The 11,304-nt window shown below is 48.2% G+C and overlaps 1 protein-coding gene and 1 long non-coding RNA gene across 7 annotated transcripts in view; one reads left to right on the forward strand and one right to left on the reverse strand.

Annotated features, from left to right (window-relative positions):
- Positions 1 to 3,667: 3,667 nt before the first annotated feature.
- Positions 3,668 to 11,248, reverse strand: MSANTD4 (Myb/SANT DNA binding domain containing 4 with coiled-coils). 6 transcript variants are annotated; one of them, XM_032427806.1, is made up of 4 exons: positions 10,416 to 10,438; positions 9,608 to 9,706; positions 7,051 to 7,651; positions 3,668 to 6,358 (listed from the first exon to the last, which is right to left on the reverse strand). In XM_032427806.1, the coding sequence occupies exons 3-4, from the start codon at positions 7,510 to 7,512 to the stop codon at positions 5,783 to 5,785; spliced, it is 1,038 nt and encodes a 345-aa protein (XP_032283697.1). In that variant the 5' UTR covers positions 7,513 to 7,651; positions 9,608 to 9,706; positions 10,416 to 10,438; the 3' UTR covers positions 3,668 to 5,782. The 6 variants fall into 6 exon arrangements, with proteins under 6 accessions (XP_032283697.1, XP_032283698.1, XP_032283695.1 ...); XM_032427807.1 differs by lacking the exons at positions 9,608 to 9,706; positions 10,416 to 10,438 and adding an exon at positions 10,848 to 11,248; XM_032427804.1 differs by lacking the exon at positions 9,608 to 9,706 and having other exon boundaries at positions 10,416 to 10,485.
- The window catches only part of LOC116646860, a 57,146-nt gene continuing 56,687 nt past the window's right edge, over positions 10,846 to 11,304 (forward strand). Inside the window, exon 1 of the long non-coding RNA XR_004302229.1 lies at positions 10,846 to 10,930. This is a non-coding gene — a long non-coding RNA (uncharacterized LOC116646860). The remainder of the gene's footprint in view (positions 10,931 to 11,304) is intronic.

Genomic DNA, 11,304 nt, shown 5'->3' on the forward strand with positions numbered 1-11,304 from the left:
TGCACCCTCCATGTAGCCAAAACAGCTCTCTACCTGTCCAGACAGCTCATCTTTATGGGCAGCTAAGATGTCAATAGGAAGCGTGGAAGCTTATCTTTCACAGAAGGTCCAACAAACACATTGGCTCTGAATGGGTATGTGCCTGAATTTGAACCGACCACTGTCGCAGGAGAATGGGATGTGTGGATAGGCTTCAGCCCCTCATCGATATTCCTACAGTGTGACGTCAAGTGAACCCTCCTTGGACTGTGAAGATGAGAGATACAGTGATTTCTGGAAAAAAATAATCAATAAACCCAGGAAGATTAAAAAATTAAAAATTTTCACATTCCTGGTCCAGTACTTGGATCACAATAGTAAAAGAGCCCAGAGTCCCCTCCTTTTCAGTACAGACGAGCTTAGCTGTATCAGGGCAGTAACTTTACCCACTGGGGCTATTCAGAAAAACAGAATACACAACTTATTATGTGTATTTTAACAAGTGGATATCTGTCCCAGATGTTACCAACATTACCAGCTCCGTTTTGGTTACCCTACGCAGTCCTTTTTTACTAAAGCAGTCTCTCACGTCTTGGCCCACATCAAATGTGCTAACGTTTTAGCCGTGCGCTTGGGATGAAGTGGAGGGTGTTTAGGGCATCTACACAGCGAGTACGTCAGAATGAAAATCTTTATCAACCTGTTTGTTTGCAGAACCATCAAAAGCAACATGAGCTCTGGGTCAGGACACAGGTCATCTTCAATGGGAAAGAGAATCCTCCGAATGGTAGCGTCAGCTCAGAGACCGCAAGGCCAAGCCAAGTCTACTCCTAGCGTGCGTGTGTACGATGCGGCCCAAGGAACAAAGTCCCCGGACACACTTGGCCACCAGTGTCTGCTCTGTGGTTAGGGAGCACTTCTCGGACAGGCGGTGGAGGGGTCATAAGCTGGGCGGACTGACGTTTTAACATTTTAACTCAAAAGGACTTCAGGGAGACTTTGGAAGACATGAAGATACTACTTTTTTATATGATAAAATATTCTAATTTTATTCAGTGAAATTAGTTTTGGTTATTTTAAAATTATGGTAGAGAGTGATGGAAATGACAAAGTCCCTGGATCTGAAAAAGCTTTGCTCTGCTGATGGTCACTCTGGGATAGAAAATGAAAAGGTCAGGGCGCCTGGGTGGCTCAGTTGGTTAAGCGACTGCCTTCGGCTCAGGTCATGATCCTGGAGTCCCTGGATCGAGTCCCGCATCGGGCTCCCTGTTCTGCAGGGAGTCTGCTTCTCCCTCTGACCCTGCCTCCTCTCATGTGCTCTCTCTCATTCTCTCTCTCTCAAATAAATAAATAAAATCTTAAAAAAAAAAAAAAAAAAAAGAAAAGAAAATGAAAAGGTCAAGGGTGAAAGCAACATGATCGAAGGCAAAGGGGGAGGAAATGCATGAAGTATTTGGAGAGCAGCTTGACAAGCGTATTTTAGTGATGTGGGTAGGAGAACATCTTAACCAGGGCAAAGAACATTTGAGGACATTACACTTGACTCAGAAGGAATGGGGGGAACTCGTGAGAGGGAAGACAAATTTCTAAAATCTTTGAGCTGATTTCTAGCTTTAAGCTGATTAAGAAGAAGAACGAGGCTCAGACACACTGTCGGCCCGCCACGCCCCAGCTGATAAAGTAGCGCTGAGACCGGACCTGGGGTCTTTCCAGAACCCTCGTCTTCCATGACTTCACGTCCTGCTAATTCTCAGGACGCAATGAAAGCAGTGCTTGGGGAAATCTATTCTGGAATTGTCGTGCAGGGAGGATTAGAAAGGAAGAAAGACGCAGGAAGCTCTGGAATTGACGGCAAATGGTACCAACACTAAGGACGGCCCGGGAGGTCGGAGGCGGCAGATGGACTTTGTATTGCAACTTACTCATTTTTTTTTTTAAAGGTGAATGGGTCACATCAGAAAAATAAATGGTAAAAAAAAAAAGGGTGTTTCCTGAAGAAATTCATTGAGAAAGTTCTTCTCAGAACTTCTTTATCAAAATTCAAATGGTGTAATCATCATTTTTTCTCATGTCTCACTGATCTCAGTTCAAACAGCAGGGTCGCGATGCCCCTCTGGATAGTGGCAAATTAATCTCTCGAGACTTCAACCAGTTTAGCATTTCCCCCCCCAAGATAGGTCTTCTTTGGTTGTCTTCTAGCTGTATGTATGCTAAACCCTTTCTGATATGTATACTTCGAAGTGATACATTTGACCGTCCTCCTCTGGGTTTTAATGAAGGCGCTGCCTAAAACCGCACCTGGTGGGTATGTGTGTAAAGGAGCACACACATCGGAAAGAAGTTACAGACTGGAAAAGCAAACAGGCGGTTAGTATTCTGGGAGCTCTAGAAGGTACACTGGTGGTCAGAGAACAGCGACTAGAAAGCCTTGACAAATTAAGTCACACAATTTTAAAAATTTACTTTTGGGGAGGTAGAATGTTTGAGCACATGCAGAGCGACCCAGGGAAAAATGTTCGAGTTTGAAACAAACAAAACATAGTGAAGGTCAGAAAGATAGGAAAAGGTAGCTATTAATTTAAAATAAAATACTCTCAGAGCACTAGGATCTGATTTTGTATTCAGGATAGAAGTGACGACGCATGAAGAGGTAGAAGAATGAAAAGAGGGGAGAAGCAAAGCAGTATAAAATGGACAAATGAGGTAGAAAATGAGAGAAGAGAAGCAAGAATTCTCAAGTTACAAAGACTGTTCAATCTGCAAGAAAAAGCCTGAGAGAATACTTTTCTTTTACTGCAAATTTATGGGCCCTTCCTTTTTCTAACTCAGCATCTTTACAAAAGGGCATCCTATGAGCAGGATGAGCGCAGAACTGAATTTCCACACCAGGGTACTTCGGTCCAGGACACACGCTAAGCCAGCAAGACCGCTGGCGTCAGGAGCATCCCCAGGAAACCCGCATGGAGATGGAGCTGACGATGAAAATGGCCACAATTCCTCACTCCTCCCCGTATCCCCGTCTTTTGCAGAACCACATCAGGGCTCCTTCTGCGGAGAGTGGACTCCATCCTCCACTCTCGACTCTGGTCTGGTCCTGTGATTTGTTTTGGCAGAGGCCGTGCGGCGACGTGAAGGCCTCAGGACACCTGGAGCATCTCTGCTCTTCCGTTTTGAATTCCTGCCGTCCCCACAAAATCAAGCCTAAGCTGTTTTGTTAGAGGATCGAATACGGGGAGCGGAGTCGCTCGCGCCAGCCAAGTCACCCCACCCGGCAGAAGGTGAACCCCCTGGCCGACCTGCAGACCCGAGGAGCCCGGCCACGACCCAAGCCGCCCGAAGGAGCTCAGCCTCATTTCCTCTAAGACCACCAGCAACAGGAGCCCCCGAGCTGCGGTGTGGGGACAGGGCCGTAGCTAAGCCCGGGGCGCGTTCCGAGTGCGCCTGCCCTGCAGAAACCCACCAGTCGGGTTTTCTGGCGCAGGGAAGCAGCCCAGTCCACGCACACCGGGGGGAGGGAGAAGCACGCCCAGGCCCCGCAGGGCAAGAAGCTGCTGAAGGAGAATAAAAACGACAGTCTCTTCCAGGAACCTGAGTGCCCCACCGAGAAAGAGTATCGCTGTCCTCATGCCTGCTTCTGGGGACTTACAACCGACTGATCTTAAATCTAAACACGGCAGCCCCCTGCACTGAAGCAGCATTTCAGAGTTCAGATACCGTTTTATTTAAAGCAAACTGGGAACACGGGCAGTGCAGGTGCCGAGGCGTCCACTTTCCGGACGAGGAGATGCCACCGCGGGGCGCGTGGAAGGGCTTCGCGCTCCCAGTCGGGGCCCAGCAGCGCCCACGCCCTGCTGACGGCACCTGCAGGCTTCCGCTCCCCCTTAGGGTCCGTTCTGGCATGTCCTTCTTCAGGAATGTCACTGAGTGGATGAGGCACTCCTTCCTTTCTTGTAAAAGCAGGGACAACGTGAGGCCCGTAGCCCGAGTGGTTTGGGAGAGCGACTGAGATCATGTGGGAAGAGCGCCGCACAGGGCCTGCCACACGCGGGAGCGCTCACTGGGGAGGCTCTCGTTCCGGCTTAAAAACCTCAGGCCCCCCAGCGCTGATGACCACTGCGAACGGTAAGCTTTCAGATAGTTAGTATAGGCAAATGCTATTTCTACGGTAGAAGCATTTATTTCGGTTATAGAAAAATAACACTATTTCAAAGTCAAGGTAACGAAGCAGAAGTATATTTTCTCCTTAGAGGTGAAATGAGCCAAGTCTCAAATATCACATATGGTGTCAAGACATTCTTAAATTAACAAAGAACAAACGCAGAATCCAGGTCGTTTATCTGTCAACAGAAGAGATGGATTAAAGCTACATTGTCAGCCCTGGAAATCAGAAAATACAAAGTGATCTCGTGCAGCAATTCTCAAGGTTAGTGTGCATTGGGACCACCTGGATTGTGGAAACAGCACCTGCGGGGGACTGAAGGGGAGCCACCAGGTTAAAAGCAAGCCCTCGGACTCAGAACAGATACCACAGGGGCCGAAGATACAAACTTTGGTCCTCAGGGAGGGGTAGAGACAAAATACATCACAGACTTTCACTCAGTGTTCCTCCTCTGAGCCTCAGACCCAGGAATAATAATCAATACTACAGATTAGGTCCGACAGTGTGATAAGCGCGTCCCTAATCCATTCACACACAGTACTGTCATCTTCTCCATCACCACCACTTGACACAGAGGACATTCCCCCCCTCCCCCTCCCCCACGCCCACATGGCTGCTAAGATTTATTTAAAAAGTAACCACTGGTTGGTTTCAAGCTCATGGACTACTAGTACCATTTCTATATTGGTACCATTTTTACTAGCTTCAACCTTCACTTACATTAAGATTTCAGTACATCTGGTTGAAATAACAATTCTTCTACCGAAACTAAGACCATGAATTCAAAGAAAAAAGAGAACTAAACCTTACACAGCGTGTGTGGCTTCGGAAGCATCAACAGTTGGAGGAATGAACTGCTTTTCAAAGTGACCCATCTTGGACAATCTCTGATATTCCCTGCATTGTTTTCAGAGTCTCAGGTTATAGACGGAAACACGGGGATAAAATACCTACAGTCTTTATCACTCCCTACGTTCAATATACTACACACTAATGTTACATAGTTAAAGGCTTTGGCCACTTAAGTAACTACCCATTTAAATATCTGAGGTTTTAACACTCTGAAACTATAAACCAAAGCTCTGGAGGCGCCCCGTCAGGCCAGGAAAGGGCTTCTCCACCTCAGCTGCACTGCTGCGCTGTGTGGGATGATCTCGGGGCGGGGACCCGGCCGTGCACGGCAGGACACGGCTAGGCCTGCTGGCCCCTACCCACTCCATGCCAGGAGCAACCTGCCCACGCCCCGTTCTGACAACCAAAAATGTCTCCAGATGTTGCCAAAGGTCGTCCAGGGGTCAAAATCACTGCCCTGTTGAGAACCACCGAGCTAGAAGTTTGAGCTAGAATTTTACGTAGACGTGTCAACTCTGCGTGCACAGATGAAACAAGACCTATGTAATTTTCCTAATTCAAAGAGAACAGCACAACAGATTCTGCTATACCATTTACGCTAGGGCACGTCGTTTTTATGGAATATGCTACTTAAGTATACAGTAACCCACTCTTAACTATCTCTTTCCTATTGAAAACACGGACATTAAACAGGAAAAAACCCAGAGCTCATCTTGCAACCGTTTTTATAGTACTGGATACAGAGAAAAATCTATGGTTTCCACACATTGGCTCAACGGGGACCGAGCTCCATCACTGCAAGTGTCCCTCCTTCTGAATTCGAAGTCTCTCCTTCTCTACTTGCAAGCGTTCCTTTTCAATCTGCAGCTTCTCTGACTCAAATTTCAAAAACTGCAGCCTATCTTTTTCCAGTTGTAAGCGTTCTCTCTCAAGTTTTAACTTCTCTGCTTCTATGTCCTGTGGCTGAAGCATGGCCTTTTCTCCTTGGCCGAGTTCGTTTTCCAGAGACGGCTTCTCGGAGCTGACGATCTGGAGCCTGAGCTTCTCGCGTTCGATCTGCAGCCGCTCCTTCTCCAGCTGCAGCCGCTCGTGCTCCAGATCCAGGTGCCGCAGCCGCTCCTTCTCCACCTGCAGCCGCTCCTTCTCCACCTGCAGCCGCTCCGCCTCGATGTCCAGGCGCCGCTTCTCCAGCTCCAGCTTCTGTTTCTCTATGTTCACCAGCAAATGGGGCTCATCGTAGGCCGACCTCGACGGTGTTGAGTTCAGAGTAAAAAACTCGTCGATGTGGGGGAAGTCAGGAAGTTCGTTTTCCCTCCTGGAATCCGGTATGACGGAGGACAACATTTCTTCTTCCTCCTCAATCTCAAACTAAAAGGAAAAGGCAACTTTCAGTCTTTATTTCTACTTCACAGTTGTTACTCTGTCTAAACGTGTCCTTAAAAGTTTCTGTATCGTTTGAGCAAAGAAAACCATTTCTTTTGAGTTTTGAAAAAATATTTATAAGGAATTACCTGGTGTCACTAATACAGTTGACCCTTGGACAACATGTAGAAAATATGTATTTTTATATAAATATATAAAAGATATATGTTTTATATATATATAAGTAAAACGTTTTTGCTCACAAACTTCTTCGCTAAACACAGTACAGTACTAGAAAGGTATTTTCTCTTACGATTTTCTTAATATTTTCATACAGAATACCTGGTCATCGGCTGTTAACGTTATTGATAAGGCTTCGGGTCAACAGCAGGCTACTGGTAGTTAAGTTCTGGGGTAGTCCAAACTTACACACGGCTTTCTGATTGGGGGAGTCAGCGCCCCTGCCCCTCGCCGCCATGTTGTTCAAGGGTCAACTGTGTATATCATTAAGAGAAGCATATTTAGGTTCAAAGAGAGATTAATGACATGAAGAGAAAACAAAATGGAATGACTTTGTTGGGTACTACTTGTATGTGAGCTTGACAACTGGGAACTTGACTGTTCCTGGACCATCACGAGCTTCCACATCAGAACTGAAGGAGTAAAACGGGAAAGAGGACTCACAGGCTACTACTTACTTCGGGGCTCTGGGGATCTCTTTCTTCCTCTTCCACTTTGACCTCAGTTAAGGATCCACCTGCATCCCGGAAATCCGCCACGTTCTGCCAATCGAAATTCGTATCATTGCGGAATCCAATCTTTTCATCGATCTCTTCGGTGAGAGAGTCGTCTAGGTCGGACGTGGGAAGCGGAAACCCCGAGCCAACCAGCTTGATGTTCGCCTTCATCCTCTTCCTCTTCATGAGCGCCCGCCAGTCCAGGTACCTCCTCTTCACCTCCGTTCCTGTCCTCTGCTCGCCCTCCCCAACGGCGTTCACACACTGCGCGATCTCCTCCCAGGCCATCCGCTTCATCACGTTGATCGTGGTGTTGAGCTGCTTGGAAAAAATGACTTCTTTCCGTTTTGTAATTTCTTTCAAAAGGGTCTGAGTTTCTTGAACACTAAAATTGCTTTTCCTTTTCCTTTTCAACTGCTTCATTTTCCCAACTTAAATGCAGAGAAGATGTGAAAAGTTGGGAAATGCTACAAAGCACAAGAATCAAGGGCAACCCCTTGTGGGCACTTTGTCACATCAGAGTTTTCCGCTCATCTAGTAGCACAGGCAGGCTGGATGATTCCTAGAGGGAAAGAAGCCAAACGCCATCAGCCTGCAGCGTCCACCCCGTGAGCCACGCACAGGATTGCAGGACAAGCACACACCTCTGCTCTGGCTCCCACCGCCTCCCCTCACCTGGGCGGCTGCCCTGGCACCTGACCCCCACTTGTCACCCTGGGCCACCCCCTGCTTCTCCACTCCCGGACCATTCTCTCTCCTCCCACCGTGCTGGCCGGCTTCCTGGCACCCATTGTCACCCTCCTCCCCTGTTTGGAGCCTCTGTGCACACGGGTCCCTTGCCCGGGAATTGGGCACCTAACAAAAATGAACACCGTGCCTTCGCATTTGATCCCAACTCAGATGTGTGAACGTTCTAGAACACTTGTAATTTTAAAGGATCACATTTAATTAGTACTCTGGCCTACCGTTCCTTATGTAATTTAAATGATCAATGGTCTGGGCAAGTAGTCAGCTTTCCTCTAGAGGCCACTGAATACTTAGGTACTAGATTCCCAAACTTTTAAATATATTTTTATGTATCTTTTTTATTTATATGTATTAACATATATCTTTTATATATTTATATAAAATATTTATTTTCTACCTATTTTCATATACTTATAAAAAAGGACTGAAGCAAACTAACATATATTGTTACACCAGCCAAATATGTTTCCTCTTAGTACCTATGTCCTAGCTCACTTCAGATAATTACTGAAGTGAAAACTTGGCTTTTGCCTTCCTCAACCATCTGCTTCAGCACTAGCGGGATCTGGGAGATGGAGCCCACTTGTTCCAAGGGCCGTCTCCTCAATACATAACAATATGCCTAACAAACAGGAGGTACAAATACAACTTAAAATAAGGCGATTGGGGGATGGGAAAAGATAGAAAATGACACGAAGTAACTCAAGGAAGGTAAGCTACCAAAACTGAAACCTCAATGGGCAAAGCATATGATTAAAAGAAAAAGGCAGCCCAAGATAACATAGGCAAGAATCAGTTTGTGAAATTAAGTGAAGCCTTTAAACTACCCACCCTTTGACTATGCCAAAAAACGTAAGAACCTGGTAAGTTACAAAACATTGTGAAAAGAAAATTTTAAGTAAAAAGGCTCTGTTGCCACCATAATGATAAGTAAGTAGGTTATCAAAGACATATTTTTAGTACGGAATCAGGTTAGATGTCCTTAAAAATAGAACAGAGAGCGAAAATAGTATCAAATTCCATATCATATTAAATACAGTGTATTCATGGCTTTTTGTTTCCAAAAGATACAGAATGTTTCAGAGCATTTCAATAGCTTCTTGAACCATTTCAAAAGTGCTACCATATTTTTAAGGTAAAAGCATGATAAAAATACAAATATTTGCCAAAATATTTACCAGTAGATGAGGATGCATAAACTATACCACATTATATTAGAGGATGGATATGGCTTAGCACATTATTCCTGTGTACATGTATCTTAGATTTCCAGACAGTTTCAGCAGAATTATGTGAAAACCTTTGACATCTTCTGATTAATGTAAGAAAGTACCAAAATCAGTGCACCTTGAGTTGAAATTTGGTAGCTATGTTTGCACGGATAGAAGCTAAGCTATGTTTCCAGGATCTTTTTTTTTTCTTCCTGTTCTTTCCTTTATATTTTGATGCTTATGTAACACAGCTTGGGTTTCTGTCATCCATTACCCAATAACTTAAATATTTATTGAGCTCCTACTATGTGCCCGGCACATATTCCCGGTGCTGGGGATAGAACACCTCACATAACATGAAAAAATGCCATTTTAGATGTCAAATACTACCCCGTTTATATCGGTTGTGTTCCCTGTCTTTACAGAGGGGAATTCGGCAGTTGCAACCTCTAAAAATCCGTAATCTTGCATGCCCCAACAGAGACAACTGCCATTTTCCTGAAATCCCAGCGGACAATCATTCTTTCCAGGCTGGAAATAGGTATAAGGAGTTCACTTACATAATCCTTGTGAAGATGATGTCGCACCAAAGGCACATTATTAACTGTGGGCAATTGTTTTTTTCAAGGACTAAGACTTGAGAATGAAGTTCCTAAATACTGTGTGATGAGACAGAATTAAGAGGTCGGAGGAAAATCAGGCCGTCAGTAATGGGTCCCCTCCAAAAAAAATAATTATTTTTTTTTTTTGTAAATTCGTTAGGCTGTTCAGAAAAAGAAAGCATCACAAAATATCCGAACTCCCCCAAGTCCCCCTCCTCCCGCGCCCACGTATTCTCATTCCCTTCCCGGCCGCACAGGATGCTCCTCTCTGAAACTTGCGGCAGGTGACTAAGTGAAGTTTACTTAGGGGCCACCTGTTATCAGAGTGACAGACGCCTGCCCCGGCCCGCCGCTTTCTTTGGGACCGCCCGTTAAGGGCCGCAGGGAAGACCCGGGGAGACCGAGCTCCCGGGAGGCCAGCCAGGGGGAGGTGGCGCCCGGCCGCCTCGGCCACAGCGCGGCGGCCGCACCTGCTGGCAGATGCGGCGACCTGGAAGGAAAGTCTTCTTTCTGGACATTAAAGCAGAGTCCCGACTGGGTGCGCGGGAAACTTCCGCAGCCCGGATCCGGCGGCCACAGCCCCCCACCCGCCCCGGACGGGCTGGTACTTCTAGGAGCGTCGAGGTCCCGCTACGACGCAGATCCAGGGCCAAAGCCGGCCGCGGGGGGACCGCCACCTGCCGCTGACCCCCGCCGGGACCTTCCCCGCTGCGAGAGCACCCACCGTCCGCGGAGCTGCCGCCTCCTCCGGGACACACTCGCTCACCTGCGACCCCGGCGGCACCTCCGCCCGATCGCCTCTAAGGGGGCCAGGAAAAAAAGATGCCTCATTGATTCCCCGCCCACTAACTTCGCCCGCCCCCCTTGCCGCCGCCCATTGGCTGATGCGGCTGCCACTCGTTCTAGACGGCTCATCCATTGGTCCGGGTGGTATTGCCATTCTGGCTGAGGGCCCGCCCCAGGTCTGGCCTCACAATGGGAATCGAGTCCCCAACCGGTTCCGGGTTAGTGCCCTGGAATTCCGCCCCCTTGCGATTCGCGGCCTCCCGCTCTGCGCTCAGGCGTTGGCGAGCGGCTCTGTCAGTCAAGTGGGCTCTGGAAGCCGATTGGCTTCTAGCGATCAGCCTGCGGCGCTGCTCCGCCTGATTGGGGCCCTGGCCGCCCCGCCTCCAAACTCTAGCCCGTCCTTGACCCTCACCTGTTAAAAGGGCGGAGAGGAAGGGGACAACTTGGCGTTGCCCCAGGGGCCTTCGAGCTCGCCCTCGCCTTCCGCTCCAGCAGGTGCGCCTTAGTCTGGCCTCAGCCGCATACCGGTGATTTCCTTACGCCTCAACTAGTCCTTGTCACACCTGACTCCGAAACCACTGGACCTGTTGGCCATGTGCTCGTTGTCTCCGCGCTCTGTGCCTTCCTCCCCCTCGGCCCAGGTCTCGGTGCCGGCCCCGGTCTGGTGTCGCTGCGGCTCCGTCTGCGGTCCCTCCGAACCGCTGTCGCCAGGGCGGGCGGCTTGGCGTCCTTGGGCGCAGCCACACGCCCGATGCCAAGTGCAGACCCTCCGTCCAAGAGTCGCGGCTGCCTTCCCCTCCGGCTTCGTCTTCCGTCCACACGCCCGCCTTCCCTCCCTCCTTCCCGCCTTCCCTCCCTCCTTCCCGCCT

Source organism: Phoca vitulina, unplaced genomic scaffold (assembly GCF_004348235.1).
Source record: "Phoca vitulina isolate PV1807 unplaced genomic scaffold, GSC_HSeal_1.0 scaffold38, whole genome shotgun sequence".
In the NCBI taxonomy this organism is placed as follows: Eukaryota; Metazoa; Chordata; class Mammalia; order Carnivora; family Phocidae; genus Phoca; species Phoca vitulina.

What these genes read in the sequence shown, in the direction of transcription:
- MSANTD4 (XM_032427807.1), bottom strand. Translation starts at nt 7,512, where the DNA reads ATGAAGCAGTTGAAAAGGAAAAGGAAAAGCAATTTTAGTGTTCAAGAA. An exon ending in GAGATCCCCAGAGCCCCGAA is followed by an intron (nt 6,359 to 7,050) that starts GTAAGTAGTAGC and finishes TTTTCCTTTTAG; the next exon opens with TTTGAGATTGAGGAGGAAGA.